At 44.4% G+C, this 26305-nt stretch overlaps 1 protein-coding gene across 1 annotated transcript in view; it reads right to left on the reverse strand.

Annotated features, from left to right (window-relative positions):
• The window catches only part of LOC129379190 (integrin alpha-V-like), a 47413-nt gene that overhangs the window by 13279 nt on the left and 7829 nt on the right, over positions 1–26305 (reverse strand). Inside the window, 19 exon segments of the mRNA XM_055059839.1 lie at positions 45–199; positions 715–770; positions 962–1069; positions 1903–1948; positions 2047–2140; positions 2502–2599; positions 3889–3917; positions 3919–4016; positions 4585–4660; positions 5940–5992; positions 7223–7279; positions 8476–8513; positions 9487–9531; positions 10851–10940; positions 10943–10972; positions 18159–18207; positions 19066–19127; positions 19318–19432; positions 21546–21634. Coding sequence (XP_054915814.1) covers positions 45–199; positions 715–770; positions 962–1069; positions 1903–1948; positions 2047–2140; positions 2502–2599; positions 3889–3917; positions 3919–4016; positions 4585–4660; positions 5940–5992; positions 7223–7279; positions 8476–8513; positions 9487–9531; positions 10851–10940; positions 10943–10972; positions 18159–18207; positions 19066–19127; positions 19318–19432; positions 21546–21634 — 1388 coding nt within the window.

Raw genomic sequence — 26305 nt, forward strand, 5'->3', positions numbered from 1 at the left:
CGTGAAGTAATCGGTTGGTGACCCTGGGTCTATGACTTCCTCACCCTTAAATAGACTTCCTGCTCCTCGCAGGCCAGCCGTCTGTTGCTGTTCACCGTCATGTTCTTAGAATACTGATAGGTGGCACTGTGGAGGAAGAGGGCGCGTTTGGTCGCCTCCTTCTGCTTCAGGCGGTCCAGCGTGAGGTCCACACGAAAACCTGCGGCAGGAAGTAGGAACATGGTCAGGAGAAGGGAACACTTTCTATCGCAGTACTCCTTCGATATGAATAAAACAAGTGACAATGACTGTGGAAAGTAGTGTAGAGCTCCCCTCCCCCACTTGTTGCTACCAGCTGTCAGAAACTCAACGAACACAGGAAAATAAAAAGCTACCTTAAACTTTCTTTCATTAACATTTTCCTACGCTGTACTTGAAAACATACTTTAAAAAAAGAACACAGATGGAAACGTGACCTGGAAATTTGGAAAGCGAATTTAGTAGATCTACACTTGGCCAGAACATTCTGTGTTAAAGAATGTTTAAAGTGTTTTTGGTCAGATGTAAAGATGCAGTCGAAACTGAATTTTATGCTTTCACTAGCTGTAAGCAATAATCACCCACTGCATAATAACAAGAAGAACTTTCACTTTTGGAACTGAATTTGTGAAATAGTTGATCCACAGTCTTAGGTTATTGACTGTAACCATAAACGGTTGCAGCCGGTTCACTCACTCAGAGAGGACGGAGCTCCAAACCCGCCGGCTGCCAGACAGTACTTCACTTTAAAACTGTGAAGCAAAACAAACTAAACTCAGTGAAAATCAGCCACGCTGACACGACTGGAGTCAACTTTCAGTAAAGCTAAGGGTTTGCTTAAAACCCCTAAACTTTCAGAAGAATTTAGCTAACAGACATAATAGTAGAAAATGTGCAATGTCAGGATGAAAACGGACAATTCATCCGAGATCTGAGCACTCACCACGACACCTGCGTGTTGGTTTGAGGAATGGTGCAGCTCTTCTCCTCTGGGTTGATGATCTGGGGGCTTATGTCTAACGTAGCGTTCACACTGATCACTGGACGAGCTCTGATGCACACAAACACAGACTGGCGTTTATCGCATCGTTTATTGTAATACATTTATTGGCACGATAATCTAGATTTATCCTGGTCACGATAATTTACCATTAATTATGTTTAAGACTGTCAGCGCTGTTAGTTTTACTATTTTCCCCCACTGTCTGTCCAATAAAAGCATAAAGAAATATGAATTTGTGTTTAGTGGTACAAATCACACTTTTTATGCGACTTTTATCCTAAAGAAATATTTGACAAATGGGAATCTTTTTCAAGGGCAGCATTTGTGATTGCATTTACAATTGCTGTGACACACAACAATGCAATTACCTGAAACTTTAATAAATCGTCACTTGTATCGCCATCACAATATCGTCACAAAATATCACGATAAAACTGAAAGTCCAAATCGCCCACGCTTACTTCAGTCTGTTATAGGACGTCCACTACGTATGACTAAGACTTGAAGTGATTGAATAGAGGAACATAGTTTGTGCTCTGAAAGTGTTTTGCACAGATTAAGAAGGGTTAATGTGTTTTAACATGAAGGAGGATGTACAAAGCATCATGTGAATGCTCCTCTGTATTTGTAGCTTCTGTAAAGCAAGTAGGAGTGAAGTGAATGAAAAACAGTATTCTTTGATATCAGAGGTGGCCTCGATCATTAAACTTCTCCCTTTCAGGCAGAGGCATCAGCAGGGGATCACACACACACACACACACACACACACGCACTCACCCACCCCCATCCCCACACACACACACACCACGCACACACACACACACACACACACACACACACACACACACACACACACACAGACGAGAGTTAGATGGGATTACCTGTATAAAACAGCCTTGTCCGCTCCAAACGCTCCAACTACCAAATCTGTTGGACGCAACCACGGTTCGGTTTTATTCCCAGCAGAGTGATAAAAAGCCTTAAATGGATCTGTTTAGAAAAGTGTTGGTGTGAGTAAAGTTTACCTGGATATCCGTTCTGGTCTATGTCTGTACTTCCTGTCATGGAATAGCCAAAGCTAGCAGGCATGTAGCTGGACGCCCATTTACCCTGCAGGACCTGAGGGCAGGGAAGTCGGAAAAAATGAAGAGATTTTGAATCTGGAATTTTTATACATTTGTTTTATTTTTTTTTAATTGTTTTTATTTTGTCCATTTAAAATAAATGTGACAACAATGACAGCAGAAGCTGATTCTGAGAGTCATAATCCTATTGCGGGAAAAAAAAAATCCAATAATTCATTGTTAAGCCTCTTATTGTGAAGGTCTGTAGCTAATTTGGTGCTACTACAACAGAAACGCTGATCAAACTCAGTTTCACAGGATAGGACGGAGTAAGTGTGACGAGGGCGGGTCAACTTTGACCCTCGTCTCATGCTGTGAAATGAGCTCGCGTCTGAAGACAACGGTTGAAGGTTTACCTGAGAGGCTGTGGAGTCGATCCCCGAGGCCTGGCCGTTGTGGATGTAGACCAGGCCGTTGTGGTCCGGACCTCCGTAGGGAGCAGAGATGGCCACGTCTGAGGAGGGAGACATTGGGATCAGAGTCTGCTCAAGACGAAGCGTCAGGGAAACTGACGACTGCAGCACTGGTTCAGCTGTTTGACGTGCAAATCTTGGTTTCAGGGTCTAAATTAAAATCAGTTTCTAGTTTTTTTTTGAAATTTTCCTTGAGCAATTTCAAGAAAGTATCAAAATAATTACCTCATTAGAAGCGATGCAGAGTCTGCAAGTAATTCATTAATTTCAATCGAAAGTGATATATATCGACATATGTCCAATTCAAAAACAGTTTTTTCTGCTAAATTACTGAATAAATATTCACATGAACTAAACAACAAAGATATTAGTTATTTTTAATATGTTATTCAGATTATTCAAATTGGTACCAAGTCTGGTTAGACTCATTTAGCTGTTCCTGTGTTTCAGGAGCCCTGGTTCATTCATAGAACTACTTTGAAAAGTTGCTTCAAAAAGGAGAATTGGGGTCATTTGTGCTGGTTCTTATATGTTTAGCATTGAGAAGCTAATTTAGTCTTAAAAACCTTCGCTGCCAGGCTAGCTCCTTTAGCACAGCAGTACTCTTTTCCAGCATCTAATCAGATTGTTTTTTTTAAAGGAGCAGCAACGCGGCAGTGGGGCGAGAGTAACGGCTTCGTCGTCTATCGTTGTTTGTGGCTGTCGCTAGCAGAAGTACCAGAAACCAGAACCTTTGTGTTACAAAAAAAATAAATAAATCTAATTAAAATTTTTACACATGAAATTCTATGTCATTAGTTCAAATTTTATTCGGAATAATTGTTCAATACGTCATTTTTAGTGTTCATATTGCTTGTGATTTCCTCCCTGTTTCTATAATAAGTTCCTCTCCATCTCATAATCTTGAAATAGCTTCCTTACATACTGGCAGCAATTATTCCACCTGGTAGTGGTCTTCTCCTTGTAGTGTGGTGCACAGTGACGTGCGGTCAGCACTGCTTGCACATGTGCTGATCCAGAGAGCGAGAAAGAAGTAGTTTTCAGTTGTACTTTAACGGTTTTCTCCTTTGCTGTGGAGCACAGCACGAAATTAACAATATCTACATGTCCAAGTTTGATTGAGTTAACGGAGTTATTCTACAGCGGCTGTGGGATGGCATGTAATAAAAAATAGTGTTTTTGTGTGATTTCATCCATGTAGTCACAGAATCCCCATCAACCTTTTTCTGATCTTTTGAATTCTGAAAGCTCCAGCTCTATTTTTCCCATCTGAATTTTCTCCATGCGCCTGACGGCTGTGTGCCGTGCTTCATAGTAAATCTGGTCTAACCTTTGTACCCGTCCCTGTCCAGGTTCCCCCGCTGCGATGGCCGAGCCGTATCTGGCGTAAACCTCCGCTCCGGTCAGCAGCTGCGGCGGCTGGAAGGAGAAGCCGCCTCGGCTCAGGTAAACGGACACCTGGGGGACACGCAGCAACCAATTACACGTTCTGTCTGCTGGATCAATCCTACACCGACTACTCATTTCCGCTCTTATATTTCACAGTATTTTGACAAAAACTTTAAACAAAATCTACAATATCATTTAATAGCTTCCAAATAAAATGTATTTAAATGATGGATCACTCTCATTGCCATTTTATTATTACAGATGTATTTCAAAAGATAACATGCTGTAACATTGGGTTCATCTGGTGATAGTTTGAGAGCATTTGATGCAGAATATGAACAAAATACAATCTGGACATATTCAGAGAAGGATCTCTGTAGAGGTGAACCGTCACATGTGAAATGCTTTTAAACATCTGTGTCGTCATGACAGCACAAGTATTCAGGGTGGGGTTGTTTAAAAATCTTTTCATTTTTTTTCACTGGTGTGGATAAAACATTTACTGTGTTGACAGTGATTTAGCTTGATCTTCTCCAGCTGCTTTGCTACGTGTGCACATTCAGTGAATGATGTGATTGTGTGTGTGTGTGTGTGTGTTTGCATGGGGGCGGGGGGTGTTGATGGGTGTGTTTCCTACCTGTCCCACCTCCCTCAGTTTCCCATCCGAGCCTCGGTCCATGAAGAGGGGAGCTCCGATCAGCACGTCCACAAACCTGAAACCCAGACACCACGGAAATAAGAACCAACCGTCTCGTCTGGTCCTCACTGCTCACTTCACAGTAAAACTCACTGAAATAAGACACCCTCAGAACCCGACACTCACAGAATGAGTTTCCTGCGTGAACAGCACGTTAACGGTTTATTAGCGCTCTTTAGCTAGCAGTAAGGGTTGCAAATCACCAATGGCAGGCAAGATAAACATGTCCTCTCCCAGCTTTGTTTGTTACAGATTAGGAGAGAATCAAGAGACTCCATCGGACACAAGTTACGTTTCCATTAACTGCAGAATTGAGCAAATTGAAATGACAAAATATATATTTGCTTAACAGAAACAGCCATTTAGAAGAGACTCACAAAGCTTTTTTTACTTAGATGAGGTGGGTTTTTGTTTTTTTAGCCGTGTAGGAATAGAAGCATCTGGCAAAACTGGAACAGAAAGATTTCTTTCGCATCATGAGTGATGTGATTGACAACCGAATGTCACTACGATAGAAACGACTTACCACGTGAACAAGCTTATTCACGTGCGATTTTAATTTTATTTCACATCTGACAAAAGCCTCACAATTGTGAAATTGTGTTTTTGACATTCGACTATAGACAAAGATTTGTAACGGGAATGCAGCCCATGTCAGGTTTTTATAGTTTTCAGAAAACCTAAATCCCCCAGTTGTTTTTACATGCGGAGCAAAGGTCACCCGCGACATGTCACAGCATTTCATTAGCAGGTTTAGGTGAGTGCAGATGTCTGCTTTACATAACGGCATTTTCACACGATGCTCCAATCTTGAAGAGCATCTAAAAGACGTGCCTGATCATATGCATATCCAAAGGAAACAGGAAGACATTGGTGTTGAAGTGTTTGGCACAGGTGTCAATAAATGTTGCCCTTGTTGAGATGCGACGCAACACGTTTCTGAGTGAATTAATCGATTCTTTTCACAGGCTCTAAATAAGCAGAGCCATAAACACTTCAAATGTGACCTCTGCGTTTAATGATGTGCATTTAATGTGACCTCTGCGTTTAATGATGTGCATTTAATGTGACCTCTGCGTTTAATGATGTGCATTTAATGTGACCTCTGCGTTTAATGATGTGCATTTAATGTGACCTCTGCGTTTAAGTGGAGCAAATGGTTCCACTTAAACGCCGCCAAGGCAGGAGGTGGCGTGGGGTTTACACGCGTGCAACATTAAGCCTTCGAGTGGTTTTTGACGCCGCAGCCAGGAAATGTCAGTTGTTAGAGGACGAGGCAGGAAAACCACACTTACCCGTCGCTGTTAACATCAGAGGCAGCCACTGAATATCCAAAGTAGGCAGCCATCTGCACAAGAGAGAGAGAGAGAGAAGAAGAGGTAGGAAAGCTGACCTTGAAACCGGGAAGAAGGTCAGCGAGCTTTCTACGGGAGCGTGGGTGGTGATGAAGGACAGAAGTCATCGAGCCACAGACGTAAACAAGATGTTCAGAGAGAGGCAACACCATAAAGGTTGTTGGGTTATTTAGGACGGACAGGAGCAAAAAAAGGAAGTCTGTCATTAGCCCTGCTGATGACAACCTCCTCTTCCCGTCCTTTCAACCCGCTGCCCTCCGCCGCCAGCATCAAGAGTTCAATCAGCGTCAACACGACCCAAAACGACCTGAGGGGTTTTAAGCAAATTGGGTTTCCCCACATTATAGGCGACGGAGGTGCATGAAGTATCAGGCTGTAACAGGAGAATATTAGAAATGTAGAAATAAGCCATAAATCAGTTAATCGCATGATAAATTAAAACCGCCATGATTTATCATTTTTCTTTTCCGTCTCTTTTTCTACTAAAAACCGGAAAAAAACTCTTCAGTGGTGCTTTGGTCTCAACCTTCTTTTGACTCCACAATTCACTGCATTGGTTGTTTTTGTTTTTTCAAATTTAAAATGTTTTCCAGTTCCAGCGTTAAAAGTCCATTACAACTGAAAGTTTATTGATTCTTGGCAGTGCTATCAAATCACTTGAAGATGGTCTCAAAACAACAATATCGCTTGTTTGCGACAACGTCTGGAACAATTTATCACCGTATAAAATTTATTTCTGCGACAGGTTATAAAATCAGCTGCCTGATTGTGAAAAGGAGAAGATTCAGTCAGTCAGTGGAGCAGCAGAGCTTCTCCTCCTCAGCAGCCACGTCACTACATGGCTGCTTTTGCTGACGGTTTACCACAAGCTGAATACAGGTTGAAAGCTGATCTAGATACCACAGAACTATTTTAATTCGAGACCCTTTCTTGCCTCTTGCCTGTGCGGCCATAACTCATTTGCAGTGCAGCTGATTTTAACGCCATTAAACATGTAATTTCATTCATTCAGTCGAACAATTACGCGGCAAATCGAAGCGGCTGTTTCCGTTGCGCCGCATTTAGGTTCAGTCCTGCTGGTTTGCACAGCGGCGCCTCAGTGAGAGGAGACGGTTGTTCGCACTCGTTCTAGATGGCGCCGAGCAGAGCTGCATTATAGGAAATGACACATCAACGCAGTCAGAACTCGCCGCCTGTGCTTTGCGTCATTGAACGAAGCTTACCTGCGAGCCGGTGAAGTTAATCATGGACTCCATGTTGGCCCCATTGAAGATGTTCACCTGAAGCAGCAACGCAGAACATGATGAGAATCACACTGGCTGAATCGAAATCTGATCAATTAGTCTGCTGATTGAACCTTTTTAAAATGACAGTTACATATAATGTAACATATAGTTAAGTGGGTCTAAAGCTGCAGTTTTTGGCTTTTGTTAAAACATGTTTGTTTTTTTTACACATTTGTTATGAGATAGATAATCTGTGAAAAGATCAATCTCCTCCATCTCTTCCCTGAAGAAGTGCACCAAAAACAACCAATCAGAGTCAGGAGGTTGGTCTTAGCACTATTAATCATCCTCATGTACTCGTCGCCAAATGTGCTAAAAGCAGAGAAACAACTTTAAGGAAAACTGTTCAGCCGCCGACATCTGAGGCAACTGCAGCTTTAAGAGCAATTTAAGAGCATGATAAAAAAAACAACAACAACCAACTTCTCGTTTATTTCAAGAAGACGAGACACATTCTACAAGCGGAAATAGAGACAGAAACTGGGAAATGGTTCAGTCAAGTTCCTTAAAAGACTGATGAGACCCACAGTCAGCTGTTATTTCCATAATATGCGAATGTGACACATTGATTAGCAGAGGTGCACAGAGAAATCGGCACAGACTGTGCAGTTAGCACAACTAGATTAACATAGAATCACCAAAAGAATCTGAAGTCAGTTTCAAATGTCAGCTTTCCAAACATTTCATCTTTGATTGAAAAAAAATTGTGAAACCCTGCAAAGTTGTGCATTACCGACTGCTCTCTCTCACCGTCACAGAATGCATAGGACTCAAAACGTTTGCCTGACAGAAAAATAACCGACTTTAATTAGTTCTGCCAAGACAAATTTAAGACCCGTGAGTAAAAATATTTTTTAAATGAATTTAAGACATTTCAAGGCCTTCATTTTAGATGCAGAAATTTAAGACTTAAAAAAAGGCACAGACACTAATAATAATTCATTTAAGAATATGTTTTACATTCTTATATGAATTAGGCACTGCATAGCATGAGATGTATTACTATAAAACATAACACATGTCAGATGTGCAAAAAAAAGAATTTAGAGGCATTTGTGGACTGAGCGCAATGTAGCATAAAAACAACTAAATCAATATGCAATTTATCTAGAATGTAGGAAAAAAAACGTCTCACATCACAGACGAGCGACAGAAGCTTAAGTGCAACAAGTTTGGCCTGTGACACTTACATAACCCAGTGCCTTGTCCCCCCTCGGTACTCCAGTCACTGATAATGAGAACTATTATTATTTCCATTTTTTGCATAGACTCTCTATACTATTTTAAGTATTTGTTATTTTGTTTGCTTATTTTGGGTGCTTAAAATGTTTTCTGGCTCAAGAAATTGAAGTTTGTTTTTTGTAATCTTTAAAAAAAAAAAAAAAAAACTCGCATTATTAAGCCTTTATTGTAAAATCAGTTAAAAATAGTCTCAAAATGACAATATCAATTATCGCAATAATTTCTGGGACAATTTATTGTCCAGCAAAATATATTCTTGTGACAGACATATATGTGTGTTTTTTTAATACAATATTACCACATGTAAATGTCTTTATGACAACAATAATTGTGATAAATCTACATTTTCATCACTCCTGTGCTTTGTGTGACACGGTTATTTGTATGTGGGCAGCATTTGGGGATCTACTGCAGTGAGTATCCATCCAAAGGCTGATATCTTGCTGGTGAGCAACTTCAGACACATCAAACAAAACTCATATCACATTCTAGTCTGTTGTGATATTAACATTTCACCCACTGACACTGCAGTGAGGATAAATTCAGAATATAACATATGGTGCTAGTAAAAATGTTTTGGCAGTGTTGTCAATTGTTTTTCTCTGTTTATATATCAAAATGTTTCCATAAATATGCAGCAGTGAGATGAAGTTGTTGCTTTCCTGTCCCTTTGTACATTTTTGCTTTGAATTTTACATCTTAAGCAAAGTCCAGTAAAACCACAAACTGATTTTACCCTGAGCATCACAAAGAGACCCTGAACCGACATTCTAGATCGAATTGACTTCCATTTCAAACAATTGGCAAACTTATCCCAGTTTCAGCTCTTCATGTCTTTTTGTAAACATTCAAAAACAGTCCTCAGGTCATTGAGTTTTATGAGGGGGGGGAGGAGAAACCTAAATAAACAGATGCATCCTCAAAAAAAGCGTTGGTAGTGTTGGAATCAGTGGACATACCTTCCTTCCCATCCTCGTTGAAATCCCCGACTGTCACAGAGTATCCTGTTGGACAGAGACGTGAAATCACTCAGGAAAGATTCAGATCCTGTGATCTTCTAGGCTTCAAGTCGCAACGTTTATGTCAATGTGGCAGAAATGACAAAAGAAATCACTTCAAAAACCTTCGGTAAATACCTCAAAGGATTCAGCCACCATTTTTTTGGACTTGGGAGAAGTCAAGCTTCCCTACATCAAGCTTGCTAATGCACATATTTAAGGATCTTGTCTTTGTTCTGGTACAAGCGTTCATGTTGAAACAGGAAGCGGCTGAGTCCCAAACTGCTCCCACAAAGATGGAGGCAGGAAATGGTTCATAAAGTGCTGTACATTTAGTAGTTCCTTCCACTGGAACCAAGAAGCTGAATCCTGAGACCTTCTACCAAACTATACACTTCATAGACACGGAAAGCAAGTGTTGTTACCCTGCAAACGATCAAACCCTGACATGTCTGCTGGATTGATCGATTATTGCGATGATTAATCAATTAATCGGATGGAAAAACTCGACAGGTTCAGCAGATTTTTCATAAAACCATTTGAGTCTTTCTTTTACGCAATATTAGAAATGCATTAAATAATGCATTAAATAAACAAATAATTTGGGTTTTAGATAAGAAGTTAAACATTTTACTACCTAAAATGCAATAACACAACATTCCTTTAGCTTAAGTTTCATCTTTTGTAGCGGACCTTTGGCTACAAAAATCACTTCCAACATCAGCATGTGAAAATCTTGACTTACCTAGATTTAACATCAGTACAATGCAGAACTGATCTGTTCATTATTTTTTAGACTAAACGATTAAGAGCTATGAACAACAAAGGTGCCAAATAGGAGATTGATTTTACAGAATTTGAACCGGAAGCTAAAAACCTGAAAACAAAAATCATTTACGGATTTTTTTTTATTAAGGTAAAATGTAGATATATATTTGTACAGTTTTGGCTTAATTACTGCTCTCAGCAAATGGTTGAAACGGTTAATTGATCACTAAATTAGCTGACGATTAACCAAATCATTGATTCATTGCAATGAGTCCGATTTCAGACCTAATGGCTTGCTTTAGAGCACTGCATCCGGAACCTTGCGTTGCACGTGGTGATGCAAGACTTGGATTCAACCGCATCGCCATGGAAACTCACTCTATATGCAGCCGTCTTTGAGCCAATCTCAACTCCTCTGTGAAATACCTGCTTGATTTTAAACACCTGCGGCCAGAGCAGTGATTGGAACACCTGAATTTGATCATTCGGACGGGTGAGCGAAAACCTTTGGCAGCATGGAGCGTCTTAATCAGGGGTGTGTGAGTGTGTGTGAATACCGAGGTAGCTGTCGTCATACTGGGCACCGGCTGATTTGGTGGAAAGTGTGTTTCCGTACGGCGTGATGTAGTCGTTGTTGAAGCGATTTTAATCTCGTCGACGCGGTCTGAAATCAACTGGCCTGAGGAGAGAAGAAGAGAATCGAGGAACAAATCGAGACTCAGGATCCCGCAATCTGAAAAGTGCAAAACTGGAATAAAAAATCTAGAACATAAAATTAGGAAGGAGAAATATACAGAGAGAGAAATAAGAGAGAAACAAGTGAACTTAATAGTTTCTTTTTTCTTCATTTCAAAGAAAACTTTGGGTGTAGAAAACCCCCTGACGTTATTAAAGCTGCCACAGGGACATGATGCTAACAGCCGTCTAATAAGAAACAGAGCTCTGTCTGTGTGTGTGTGTGTCTGTGTGCACTTGTGTGTGTGTGGTTGTGTGGGTGTTGACTCAACAGGAAACAATAATTAGGAGAACAGAGCCAAGGAGGAGCCGCTCCACGCAGCCAGAAAACATGTATGCTCCTGAGTCAGCGTTCAGGATGCAGCCGCCGTCACGCCCTCTGAGTTCAGACGGGCTAACGGGGATTACAACCATCCACCGCCGTGGACACATCTTCTGCTGGTCGGCCCACCTGAACCTCACCTCCTCGTTAAACTCTTAAGGCAGTGATGACGCAAGCTGCCGTCCGGTGCAAGGCGAGGCACAGAGTCAGATTTATACCCGGCTGCTCACATTCAGAACAGCTTCTTCGGTTCAACACTGAGCGCGTGTCAAATGTTGGAAAAGAGTTCTATTTCATCCCTACTGACCGCCAGAGGGCGGTGCTGAAAGCACTGAATGTTCCCTTCGCGCATGCGCCGTTCGTAATAATGCCAAAAGAGTCACACCTGTGACATATCGGATGATCAATCAGAGGCTATATAGCATGACGTCATCCGATGCTCTGTTCCTCTTTTCTTCTCGCGTGCGGTTCGCTTTGCATGGCATCGGCCTTTTGGATCTTTTTGCCGTCGTTGGAAGCCCGATTGCCTGTTGGCCGGAGTAGCGGTGTGTCGCCCTCCTAGGGCTGCGACGGATCTTCGATTTTACTGTTTGTTGGAGCTACGCTAACGGTGTTAGCCTTTTCTCAGTTTGCCGTTTGGCTTTAATTGGTGACGGTTGCGTCTCGCCCCTCTCCCAATTTTAGCCGAACCTTTCGGCCGGTTTGTTTTTTGCTTTGATTGGTGACGGGTGCCCTTTTTTGCCCCCTCTCCGAGTTTTTGGATTTGGTCCGCGGCGGCGTTCACGCCCCCTCGCCCATTCTTGGTCTGTGTTATTAAAACATCTCTCTGTGACTGGTGACGGTAGCGTCTCGCTCCCTCTCCCAGTTTCAGCCGATCTTGTGTTTGTAGTTTTGTGTGGGATTCACCTGACTTCGTTTGCTGCTTTGATTGGTGACGGCTGCGTTTTCGCCCCCTCTCCCGATCTTAGCAAGCCTCCTGTTCTGGATTGGGCTGCGTGTTGCCCCTCCGGGTTTGGTTGGTGACGGCTGCGTTTTCGCCCCCTCTCCCGATTTGATTTTTCCTTGCCCTTTGTTCTGGGCATAGCTGACGGTGTCAGCTCCTTTGTTGCTTTTCTTGTGATTGGTGACGGTTGCGTTCTCCGCCCCCTCTCCCAATCGTGGTCGGTTTCTGTCTGCCTGTGGTGGGACAGCGGCGCTATGGATAGCTCCCACTGTTGTGCGGATTGCGGGGCTGTGCTTCAGGCGGATGATGGGCACGACCGGTGCCCTGCCTGCCTCGGGCATGATCACCTGGCTGAGGCCCTGTCGGGCGATCCCTGCATGAACTGCAGCTACATGCCCCATGCTGTGAGGGTTGCTCGTCTGGCCCAGTTACGCCCAGAGCGTGACGGTGACCTTCCACCTTCTGGGCAGGTTGCCACGGCTAGGCGCTCTAAGCGCAGGACCGAGGCTGCAGCCTCCGTAGCTCCTCCTAAGAAGAGGCGAGCTAAGTCTGACCAGGGTCTTTCCACGATGGTTGAGCGTTTGTCTGCGGAATTGGCAGAGATGAAGTCCCTTCTTCAGGCACCTCAGAAGGTGGATGTTTCCATGGATGGGTTCTCTTCCCCGCCTATGCCGGAGTTGGCCGTGGAGGAGGATGTACTGTCTTTGGCTGCCTCTGCCTCTCACTTTCGGCATGAGGAGGAAGAAGCACAGTCATCCCGCGCTTCGGAGACCGGCTCACGCTCTTCGTCTCAGAGTGCGGCTAGTGGCTCTGGTGGCAGTTCCATGCAGGACGTCATGCGTATGGCCTTGGGGCAGTTGCAGCTGGATGTCCCGCAGATGACGGAGTCCGCTCCTGGCAGTGCTTTTTTCAGGCGCGGACGTGCCCCTACCCCCTTTTCTGTCCCTCCATCGGAGGAGTACCTCAGGGAGTTGCATGCTTGTTGGCGGGACCCTAGGGCCTTTTCACGTCTCTCCGCCGATGGTCGGGTGTTGGCAGCTATGCACGAGTCGGTTACGGCAGGCTTGGATCGCATGCCGGCAGTCGAACCTGCTGTTGCCTCGCTCATCGTGTCCCCTGACGAGGCCCTGCGTGATGATGTTCGGTGCCCGCGGGCTCAATGTCGTATTACGGATGGCTTCCTCTGTAAAGCATATAATGCCGGAGCGCGTGCTGGCCGCCTTGGCAATTCCTTGGCGCACCTCATGTTTGCCCTTTCTGGGTCCCTTCAGGATGCCAGTGGGGCTGATGCAGCTGTTGGCTTTAGCGATGCAGCGCTTCAGGCCTTTGCGTTGATGACCAGGGAGCTTGGGCGTGTGATGTCTTTTCTAGTCCAGGCTCGTCGACAGGTCTGGCTGGCTCAGTCCACGTTGACTGAACCATGCCGTAGGACCCTCCGTGATGTTCCTGTGGTGCCAGGGGAGTTATTCGGTTCTGCTGCCTTGGATGCACTGCAACGTTCTGTTCAGGCGCGGCAGACTAGGCAGCAGCTTTCAGGCCTCAGCAGGGGGATGCCCCCTCCTCCTCATGGTCCGAGGCGCCCGTCGGCTGGCCCCAGCATTCGGCCGCCGCCTCAGGGGTGTGATCGGCCTGGTGGATTTCGGCCTCATGCGGTGCAGCAGAGGTCCAGGAGGGATTTTCGTGGGCCGGTCCGTCAACCAGCCAGGCACTCCCGGGCCGCAGACTTTGGCCGCCCCACCCACAGAGCCCCTAGGGGCCTTGGGGAGAGAAAGTGACTCCACCGGGCCGGCCGTCGGACGTTTTTCTCATCGGCAGCTCAGTTACTGGGCTGCTCTTGCTGTGGATCCGTGGGTGGTTGCCACTCTGACCCATGGATACCGGCTACAGTTCCGACGGCGGCCTCACATCTCACGCCGGGTCAGGGAGACCGTCATCACCGACCCGGTGAAAGCTCAGGCCTTGGACCAGGAGCTTTCCGCCCTCCTGGCCAAGGGTGCACTCGAGGCGGTGGATCCTCTGCGGCAACCCAGAGGCTACTATTCGACCTACTTCCTCGTGCCGAAAAAGACTGGTGGATTTCGTCCCATTTGGACCTCAGGGGTCTCAATCAGTGTTTAAAGGTCCTGCCGTTCCACATGCTCACGACGGCAGAGGTTCTTCGCGCCGTGACGAAGGGGGACTGGTTTACCTCAATCGACCTTACGGACGCCTACTTTCATGTACCTGTTGCGGCAGATCATCGTCGTTTTCTGAGGTTTGCCTATCGGGGTCGCCACTGGCAGTTCCGTGTGCTCCCGTTCGGCCTCTCCCTTTCCCCGAGGGTGTTCACTCGATGCGTGAAGGCAGCCCTCTCTCCTCTGCAGGCCCGTGGCATGAAGGTTATGCCATACCTCGACGATTGGCTTCTTTGCGCCCCGTCTCGAGAGCAGGCTTCTCACGATACGAGTCGCCTGCTCGCTCATGTGTCCCGGTTGGGCCTCCGGGTGAACTTGGAGAAGAGCTGTCTGATTCCATCGCAGACAACCACTTTTCTTGGAGTGCGTTTGGATTCTCCCTCCATGATGGCCTACCCGTCTGTCCAGAGGGTGGACAACATTCTCCAGCTGGTGAGTCGATTCAGGCTGGGCAGGGCCCTTCCTTACGTTGCCTTCTTGCAGCTGCTGGGCAAACTGACATCGGTTACTCGGGTTGTGCCCTTGGGTCTGCTCTCGCTGCGCCCTTTGCAGAGGTGGGTCAACAGCTGGAACCTGGATCCCAGGCTTCACAGGCACCGCAGGCTCGTGGTGACATGGCTGTGTCTTCGCGCCCTGAGTCCATGGCGAGACAGGACCTATTTGTCCAGGGGTGTGTCCATGGGTATGATGATTGTGTGTCGCAGAGAGGTGGTCACGACAGATGCCAGCTCTGTGGGATGGGGCGCTGTGTGGCAACACCAGGCGGTTCGGGGCCGCTGGTGTCCGCGGGATCGCTCCAGGCATATAAATGTGTTGGAGCTGCGTGCTGTACATTTGGCTCTTTTTTTGCCCCGCTGGAGGGGAGACATGTCCTGGTTCGGTCGGACAACACCTCTGTTGTCTACCACATCAACCACCAAGGTGGCACCAGGTCAGCGCAGCTTCTGAAGGAGTCCCAGGATCTCCTGGTATGGGCATCGGTTCACCTGTCCACCCTGCAGGCGGTGTACTTACCGGGGTTGTGCAATCAGGTAGCAGACTCCCTTTCCCGACAGGCGCCGGCTCCGGGAGAGTGGTCCCTCCACAGCGACGTGGTCCGCCTGGTCTGGGGCCTTTTCGGTCAGGCGGAGGTCGATCTGTTCGCCACAGAGGCCTCGACTCATTGCCCTCTGTGGTTTTCCCTTACAGGGGCCGCCGGTGCCCTGGGCCAGGATGCCTTGGCCCATCCTTGGCCCAGGGTCCTCCTATATGCCTTCCCACCCCTTTCCCTGATTTGGCCGACTCTTCGGAGGGTGCTCGAGGAGGGCCACAGGATGTTGCTGGTAGCTCCGTGTTGGCCGGCACGACCGTGGTTCCCACTTCTACGGAGTCTGTGTCACGGTGTCCCGTGGTGTCTCCCGCCCAGGAGGGATTTACTGTCTCAGTTGGGGGGTCAGATATGGCATCCCAATCCTCACCGCCTCCGGCTGTGGGTGTGGCCACTGGGAGGCTTGAACTGCAGCTGACTGGGTATTCGGCTCCTGTCAGGCACACTATTTTGAGCGAGGGCATCCTCCACTCGTCAGCAATATGACAACAGATGGCGTCTGTTTTCCCGGTGGTGTTTTGCCCGTAATGTTGATCCGGTCACCTGTGCGGTTCCCACTGTTTTGGAGTTTCTTCAGTCCCTTCTTGATGAGGGCCGCTCCCCTTCGACACTTAAGGTCTATGTGGCAGCTATATCGTCTTGTCATGCTGAGATTGATGGCCGTACAGTGGGGAGCCATAATCTTGTTTCTCTTTTTTTGCGTGGTGCTCGTAGGCTGCGCCCTCCACTGGCCCCGCGAGCACCAGTTTGGGACCTGTCCTTGGTCCTCAGTGCTCTGTGCCACCCTCCATTTGAGCCTCTGGTTCAGGCGGACCTCAAATGGTTGTCATGTAAAACTGCCTTTTTGTTGGCTATTGTCTCAGCTAAGAGGGTCAGTGAGCTACATGCTCTTTCTGTCAGTCCATCGTGCCTGAGGTGGAGTTCGGATGGCTCTGGTGTCACCTTGTGGCCGAACCCGGCGTTTGCCCCAAAGGTGTTTTCTCCTTTATTGTAACCAGCCGTTGAAATTGGCGCGTTTCCGGCCCATCTCAGGGGACGCTGGTGATGGCCCTGAGTTGCTGTGCCCAGTGAGGGCACTGGAGGCCTATCTTGCAGCCACTGCTGCCTTACGACGTTCAGACCAGCTGTTCTTGTGCTATGGGGGCCCTCGATTGGGTTGTCCTCTGTCTAAACAGCGTCTCTCCCATTGGATTGTGGATGTCATTTGCCACGCCTACGCTGCGGGGCACCATCCCCAGCCAGTCGGCGTGACGGCGCACTCTACCAGGAGCGTTTCCACCTCCTGGGCCGCCTTGAGAGGAGTTCCACTGGAAGCTATATGTGCTGCTGCGTCGTGGGCTTCTCCGAGCACATTCACTAGGTTTTACAACGTGAATGTGGCATCCTCTCATCCTCTGGACCAGGTTCTCTTGCAAGGGTCTTCTGGGCCTTCTCAGTGAGGTGCGTGCTCGGATTCCTTGTGACATCGCTGGTATTCGTCATTCAGTGCTTTCAGCACCGCCCTCTGGCGGTCAGTAGGGATGAAATAGAACGAAAGTTACATATGTAACTACGGTTCTATGAATCCCGGATGACCGCCAGAGCTTCTCTGTCACTCAGAATCCTTGCATTTCGCGAGAAGATTCTGTAGGAACAGAGCATCGGATGACGTCATGCTATATAGCCTCTGATTGATCATCCGATATGTCACAGGTGTGACTCTTTTGGCATTATTACTCGAACGGCGCATGCGCGAAGGGAACATTCAGTGCTTTCAGCACCGCCCTCTGGCGGTCATCCGGGATTCATAGAACCGTAGTTACATATGTAACTTTCGTTTCTGACTGAACAAAGCAGCTCAGCTGCAGGAGGACCACTATTTGTCTCAGCCGTAAGACAGGTGGACAAATCTTTACTCTTGCGGAGCTGCTTAAGGAAACAGAGTTTGGTCGTCCCGTCTATCAGCTCTCTGTTAGACGGGACCTCCCATATTCAGTTCAAAGGTGACTTTTTTGGGGGAAAATATGGAAGAACCAGACTTTCACTAGCGCCTCCTCTAACATATTTGAGGCACTTTGCTTCAGTTAGACATGACACTATTTATTTAAAGAAAAAAGAAAGAATTCAAACATTAGATGGTTGGGAGCAGCTTAGTGTCATTGAAAGGCAGGAAACAGATGGGAGCAGTAAGGGCTGCCCAGCTCTGTCCAAATATAATACGATCCACCTACCAGCAACTATAAATCATCACATGCAATAATGAAATAAAATGTAGATGGAAAATATAAAACAGATACTATTTATGTTAAAATGCTGTTGTGATGGGTCCATCTTTTGAGTCTGAATGCATTTGTTGTCATCAATTACTGCTTTTTATTTCTTATATGTCTTGGCCAAAACACACTGGAGACTGAGCCTCAGACTTATTCTGGTTATGTCAAGATTTTAGAAGAAATCCTGGAGGTCGGTGTCTGCACCCAGATACCGACCTCCTCCAACTTTCATTTAAAAGCAGCAAAGAAAACCCCCAAAACAAAAACAAAATAATGAATGAATGCAAGTAATTTATCCAGATTTGATAAATTAGAGCTGGATAATTCATCCAGATGTAAACTGAACACTCACCCTGCCAGTAGAAGCTGCCCGGTCCTCCCACCACAACTCTGTTACTTTTCTGAAGCCACAAACAGAAAAAAAAACAAATTCAGTATTACTTTCACTTTTTTTTTAGCTTCATAAACATCAGGACATGTTTACACTCCGGTGATTTGGAAAGAATCAAAGACCTCCCATATTCAAAGGGTAAAATAAAAACAAACATGGATTCTCGAGTGTAAACTATTCGTCCTTTTGACTTTTCAAACAAGAACTAATTTTGACGCTGGCGCTTCTGCTAGCATAACCAAAGATTTTTAACTCCATAAACAGCAGCAAAATCACAAAAATAAAATGGTTGTTTTGGAACCCAAAACCTCAGCCTTCTGAGGCTTTTTTGTTATTTTTGAAAAAAAAAAAATAATAAGATTACATAATCCGAAATGTTCCTCAATGTAATTGAACATGCCATTTCACTTCATCTCTAGCATGGATTTATATCTATTTTATGCATTTATTTCTAATTGTAATGGTTACACCTTGTTTTAATTTCAAAAGTGTTGTTCAAATTGCAGAACTTTGTTCATTTCTATAATAACATTGATAGACGTCTTAGTTTGAACACCGTATAATCGATCCAACACAAAATAAAAAGACAAGTCCTTGAAATCCAGACATGCTTACGTAAGAAAATAATTTTAATCATTAAACACTTGCAGCACTGTAACTGGTAGCAGAAATCAAAAGTGGAACTGAGCGACTGTGGCTCAGTCTCCAGCATTAAAGTGCCATGAGTGATGATCTGACTTTACACAAGCTCAGTTCATTTACAGTTTACTGCAGGAATTGGCCTCACAGGTCACATAATAAAAACTGTTTAAAACCAACTCCATAAATATTAAAGGATGATCTGTTTGGGTTTGTGCTGCTTGCCTACCTTAAGAAAGTCTGCACTGAAACCAGCCTGGCAGAAACCCTGTCCTTCTGGAGTGTGGGAACCTGGAAAAAAACAAAAGTCAAACATTGGAAACATCAAAGCCCGAGCTCACATTTATAAAGGCTGAGACCGGAAGTAGTAGTATTTTTAGCTTGAGCTGGAAGATTTGCTGTTACGTTCTGGGAGTGACGTAGTTACTAAGCTCTATGATGACCTCAAATTAAGCATCCAACAACACAATGAATAACATACTGGATCTGCAGGGTGAGTACTCCACCACTGTGTCTCCTTTCTTCAGGTAACACGTCCCCACAGGCTCCCTCTCGCTGAAGCCGAAAGTGGACCACTGGTAGAGGGGAGCGCAGGCCTGAAATGCACCGGACACATTCAGAACATACGACCCAAACTCAGAGCAAACAGTAACTCGCAGAAGGTCCACCGGCTGCAGTTTTCTGGTCGATCGCAGATCGGCAAACATTAAAAAGACCTGCCGATTCAGATTTTGGCTGATGCAAAAATTTTTAAATCTCAGAAGCAGCCAACCAAAGCCGCACTGCCTCGGTAGAACAGTTTGAACAAAGTGAAACCTGGGGATGTAGGTATTATTAATTTAGTGGATTATGCCACAGCAAAGGAAAGAATAACATAGAAAAACCGTCTAAATAGCTCAGAATCACTCATATTTTTTCCCCGGCCCGCTGTGTTGGCTACGCTACACACAGAAATGTTGCCAAAGCAACTGACGCACAACATCTGTCTGAGGACAGAACATTCAATCTGGTGAAGAATTATGTTTTCAGGCTTGATGTGTATTTAACAACTATTAATAAGTGATCATCTCAACACAGCGGTGGTTGATTAGCTAATTTAAACATCTGCTCTACTGTCAGAGTGTGTGTGTTTATCACCTGTTTCTTCTTTTTTTAACTGATCTGAAATGCACCAAATTCCACAGCGCATCTATATCTTAAGATTATCAAAGTCAAGCTAGCCAAGTTAGCATACCTGGCTTACTTTCCTCTTCCTCAATATGTTTTTTTGTGTGTGTGTGTTTTTTTTTAATTAAAACCTTTCTTGACCGGTGAAATGTGGCACAAAGGGACTTTGCTACCTCGTTGTCATAGTATTGACAATTACTAGCAAAGCAGCGCTTTCATTGATACATCACGCATATTGTCAAATTGACAACAGTGGGGCGACTATTGTTAACCATGTATGTGAAGACGTAACCAGGTAGACGGGTCTATTGCAGAGAAAAAGGGATCAGCGGCTGATTTTCTGACCTTTACGGAGGTTCCACAAGTAACTATTGGCTAGTTGCCTGTCTCCCAAAATTAAGGAAATCTGGAATGATTTATTAGTGCACTAGGCGGGATAATAACGACGGAAAATGTTAAAATAGAAGAAACAACATAATATTATTGGCTTTGTCAAACATACCCTATTTCCTTTATTTGAGGACAAATGCTGAATTCTGAGCTACTATATGAAATGGATTTAGGTTTCAAGTTCTCTTTTTCTCTGCATGACTCCAAGTAAACTGAAGACACCCCAGACCAGTTTTTCTTTTAAACCAAGAACTGTTTGTTTTGACTTACTGTAATATTCAAAAATCCTTCCAGGTGGAAAAAGGACTCCCAGTGATTTGGGAGTTTTGGTGTCACTGCAGCATAAAGCAATGGGAAGATGAGGTGAATGTGTTTAATCTATAGCTGAGGTAGTCTTATGTGTTTACCGTTTCATTTACAGTCCAATGTGTTGCCCAGGTGTGCGCCACAGGGTTTATATTCACTCACCTCCTACACATTGTACGTCTTTATGGAAAAGCGCTTCTGCATATTCTTACGGCTGCACAACCCTGCCCTTTGTTTTGTTCAAGTTTGACATTTTTGGCCCAGCGCCCAATCCAGAGGATTTCTAGAGAGAATGTGCATCTGTTCTAGAAATCTTGCACTCATTGCACCTGCATTAATGTTCCTCACATTTTCATCCTCCACAGTCCAACGTAAACGACTGAATGCAAGGCAACACTGCTGTGAACATCTCCAGTTTGAGCAGTCTGTGCTCCACAGTCGCTACGTTTCCATTGGCCATATAATTCAGCAATCTGACATTTTGAAAATTAATTTGCTTCATGGAAAACCCCCTCCCCACCATTTTCATAAAACACTTGTTTTTAATAAGAGGTTTTAGCGCAAGGATGAAGTGGGGCTTTTAGACAAAATTGGTTTATTTTGCAAAACTGCAATGGAAACACTTGTTTCGCATCACACGATCAACAACCTGACGTTGCCGCTGGCAAAAAAGCCACAAATAAACTGCAAACAAACTTTTTCACTTGCAATTTAAATTGAACTTTGTATTTAATGGAAGCAGAGTGACTGCAATATTGTTTGATTTTTGACAAAGGTTTTGGAGCATTTGTTATAAGAACACACCCAGTGAGAACTGAACACAAACGTGTGTGTTTAAGGTCTTACCAGGATGTGTTCTCCGTCAGATCGCACTGAGGCACCAAACCACTGCTTGGACTTAAACTCGATCTGATTCCCATCTTTAAATCGGTTATCTGTGGAAAAAACACAAAAGATGATTGTTAAACTAGATGACAGAAAATAATGTTCTTTCACAGAAGCAACTCGTAAGAGGTATCCAACTGTAGTCTAAGGATGAGCAGTCTGTGCTAATCCTAATTTCCCCCATCAGTGAATGCACCATAACCAAGAACTAATGTGTCAGTTTTTACTGGACAAAGAAGATTCAAAGTCAATCATTTTCTGTGTCAGCAAGTTGGAAAAAGGAAACGAAAAGGAAAACAAATGTCCTGAAAGGACGTCTTAGTTGTTCATTCAGAAGACTCATGAGACTCAGACAGGAAAAATATGAACATAGACATGCAGCAAAGGTCAGGAGGTCACGACCCACACAGCTGGATTGAGGACTAACAGTCTCTGGGGCACCATAGCGACGCGTGCTGCCTCGGCCTTCTGCTTCCAAACATTGAGATTTCAAGAAATGCCAGGAAGGAATGATTTATTCCAGCAAGGCTGCACTGTAGTAAAAAACAGGATGAGTCTAGTAAAAATAAATACTGGATTGTCAAAAGGTGGTATTGGAAATGGACTTTGATTAGTGAATCTCCAGTGAAATTTAAGGGTAAAACTGTGGGCACCAGGGACATAAAAAGGGAAAAGTGCGTCACTTGTAAAAATGATTTTTCTTACATATTTGTTGTCATGTCATGACAGCATAGAATGAGAAAAAGCAAAATCTCATCAGACGGCAACAGCAGCTCCTGTGAAAGGAGTCGATCCTTTCACACATTATCCGTCACATAACACACTGTCACACTGTTATTATAGAGATGCTGGTGGCATGTTAAAAATATCTACTTTTATAAAAGTTACAATACTGCAGCTTTAAGGAAACAAGTCAAGAATCGGAAAAGTACTGGAACGCGTATTAGGCAAGATTTGACACAGACACTTTGTACGTACGAACAGAGCACTGATAATGGAGGCGACAGCGGCTGGTTCCGTCCAGCTCTCTGCCCACAGACAGAGGAGTAAAGCCGTGCTGAGTTCAGAGACCACAGCACGAAAACACCACTTAGCTTTGAGTTGGATAAATAAAGAGATAAATCACAGACAAATCTGACACAAAGGAAACAGATGAGTAGATGAAGGAAGCAGACAAGACACAAAGTGAGAAAATGTTTAAGATTTTCCAGGCTGATTAAATAAAACCTAAAAACATTTGTGTGGAAAGTAGATTTTTAAAAATCCTTTGATTCTCAGAACCGTGTTACTAGAAAAGTATAAGCTGAATCCCATTTAAGCCAATCAGACACTGTGGGTTTATTGTTGAACAGGGTTTGTTTACCCCAGTTTGGCAACGCGGTACATGCTGAACCCATAATCTCTCCGTATGTTAATGAATCATTCATCAATGGTGCAAAGTGTTTGCCGTCAACTATTTACCATGTCAGAAGGCCTGTTGCCATGACAACAGACTGTTTTTGTTGTCAATTTGAGCGCTTACCTCCTAAAACCAATGGGTGGACAGAAACCACTTGAGAAAGAGGAACACGACTCTACAAACATAATACCACACTAGCAACACTAGCGCTAATGCTGCAACCGAAATCCTCCTTCACCTATTGAATCTTAATAATTATAGAGATGGTTGATGATTTCAAGAACAATCAACATGATTACAGTTCAGTCTCAGGAAAGAACATGTCTCCCTTCATTCATGAGAATATGACAACATTTTAAAAAAGGAAATAGTTGCAATGTTCTAAGCATATGCATGCAATGTGGGTGATTGCCATGAAGTTTTAAATGTTTTAAATTTCATTTGTGAAACACTTAAATTTCTATTTAACCAAAAAAGAACCAGAGTGTTTCAAAATGTTCATTTAGAGAAATTACCTAATAAATTACCCAGCAGTGGTCTAAACCAATGTAGTCCACGCCACAAGCTTTCTTTTTACAGTTTTTGTTGGTGTGGTTTCAGGGGCCGACGGACTGATGGGACAACTCTTTTCTTCGACAGTGACATCTGCCGCGCTCCTCCTGAGCGTCACGTTAGGAGCTTTTGGTTTGTTTAGTTAGTTTTTCCACATTATTTGAAGCTTGTTTAGTTAAAATGTGTTGCATGACATGTTGCAGTAGAAGGACATGCTGTAGAAAAATCATGTATTTAACAGTCATTTCAAAGTAAATATCTTCCTCATTAAATTGTTAGTTTACAAAATTAAAATGTTTATGTTTTAAACAACTGCTGCTATGCGTTAATGGATGTATAATTTTGGCACTCATCTCACTGCACAGACAAGATGGCATAATTGCAGAGTAGGAAACCTTACAGATTTACATCGGACATATTTACATCTGTTTGTTTCAGCGGAGCAGCTGGAAATCAGACAACTGACATCTCAAAGAGCATTTAACAGAAACAGCAGGAACAAAAGACTGTGGTGAAACGTTGTGAGTTGGTCAAAATGAAAACGAGTCAGAAATGAGTCAGAGTCATACCACACAAACACACACACACACACACACACACACACGACTTCCAGTTAATTCTGCCATTCCAGTGAAGCTTTGGTCAGCAATCATGCAGGTCAAATCAAAAACAAAGACCTCCTTTGTAAGAAAACACACACACGGACGCACACGCACGCAAACGCATGCACACGCAAACAATCCAACTAGGCCACTCAGTAACTGCGTCTGTTACCCTACAGCCTCTCAGTGTCAGTTTTTCTTAAAGGCGCTGGAGCAGTGCAGATATTTGCTAAATCCATCTTTCTGCAATATTACGGCTGCAGTCTGAATGCAGCGAGAACATATCCTGTACGAGCAGCCTCCTACAACTTGCACTTAATAAGGCCATGTAAGACGAATTTACCTTTTATGGGCATAGCATGCCTGGAACTGAGCGCCGCATGAGGCCAAATGCTCCACAGGTGTTCCAACAAGTCTTTCAAAAGCCAAAAAGCCTAAGCCACTGACACTGTGGCTACCGAGGAGAACACTGGATGTTTACTGTGTAGGGAAATTTAAGGTTACGCCGATTTAAAAGAGCCACACAGTTCCCCGCAACAACCAAAAGTCAATAGTTGCCTAATTTCATTGACGGTTGTTGACATTGCCAACTTCAAAGTAATCTTACGAAGAAAATCAAAGAAAAGTGGCATCAAACCTTACAGACGTTATAAGAATAGCCAATATTAATCTCCGACTTGCAGCTTTCAAACTCCAGTTCAGATGTGGACATTTGCTACTGATCCAGTTTTTAGGGTAAAAAAAACAAAACACACAGGAGTTGAACTCCCACAGGTTCTACACTGCACATGTGTTTTCCAGATAGAGGGGAGCAAAGTCAAAAGTCATTACGTCCTTCATCAAACAATTCCCAAAAAACCTTGAAAACCTTTTTGTGAATTTCTGGCCCGCATTAACATCATTGCGGGTGTTAATGCGGAGTTCACCCATATTTAGGGAAGCGAAGAGGGGTGTCCCGTCTCACCGTCAGTTCACGAAACCACAGACAAAAAAAAAACTAAATTGAAAGTGCACTCTGGGGTCAATGATTTCTACTTCTGTCATTTTCAATCAACATATACACTCAATATCAATTATATGCAGCTATTTCTAGTCTTATTTTACCTGTTTGCGCTGCTGCAATGCTTTATTTTCAAAAGGAGCAGCATATTTTAAAACGTCTCCAGCATTTTATTGTGAAATCATCAATGAAGCCTAAGGTCAAACGAACATCAAGTGTTTACTTTGTTTGTCTATGTTGCTCTGAAATGACACAGTCATAACTTGGCACACAAGTTATTCCAAGCATGTAGGATATCCAGGCTGTAGTGTCTATTTAGTGGATATAAAGAGCGGTGCGGGCTCCACTGCTTTAGAGTGTGGTGTGTTTGTTGCAGCCAACTTCAGTTTGCTGAGGTCTGCCACAGAATACCAACCAGACTCGACTACACACACACACTCACACACACACACAATAGCTCCCCGTCCCACAAACACACTGCCGTCCCACTTGGCCTGAACTGCTCTGTGTTCCAGCGGCTCCAAAAGCTTCTCTCTGTTTATCAGAGCTTTCCAGTGTTTTCTCTGCTTTTAGAGCTGACCTGATTTCAAGAAACTGCTGAGTGTCAGACATGAGCTCTCATTCCGACGCAGCACGCTAAGCAGGCGGGAACTGGTTGGACTTTTTTACATGAGCCTGTATGCAATCCAGCCCAACACGTTTTGAAAAGTAGCGGGCTGGTACAACGTTGACGTGATTAGCGAGCGTGAGCGACGATGCCACAATTCAGCTAAAATGACGTTTGTGCGCTTCAGAGTGTTTACCCAGCTGCTGCTCTACCAGCAGGGAAGGAATGGGAACAGATGTAAGCCACAACATAATAGAAATGCCTCCGGATGTCAGGCGGAGAAACATCAATGTTGTAATTGGAAAAGTCGGCGCACCTGACGGTGATTGCGCCACCAGTTGCTCCGAGGCAACGTTTTAGGTTCTGCAAGATGGAGCTCGTTTGTCTTTTTTCCTCTGCCTTCTGGGTTACTGGAAATGTGTACCTTGGTTTTCTAAAAAAAAAGCTTCAAAATTTTTCTTAGTACTCGTCGTGTTTGTCTCCTGGAGGAAAACAAAGTGAGTCATATGCAGATCAGGACCGATGATTGAGACTGCGCATTACAGCTGTTACAGAGTCCTA

The sequence above is a fragment of the Poeciliopsis prolifica genome, unplaced genomic scaffold (assembly GCF_027474105.1).
Source record: "Poeciliopsis prolifica strain line A6 unplaced genomic scaffold, Auburn_PproV2 SCAFFOLD056, whole genome shotgun sequence".
Classification (NCBI taxonomy): domain Eukaryota; kingdom Metazoa; phylum Chordata; class Actinopteri; order Cyprinodontiformes; family Poeciliidae; genus Poeciliopsis; species Poeciliopsis prolifica.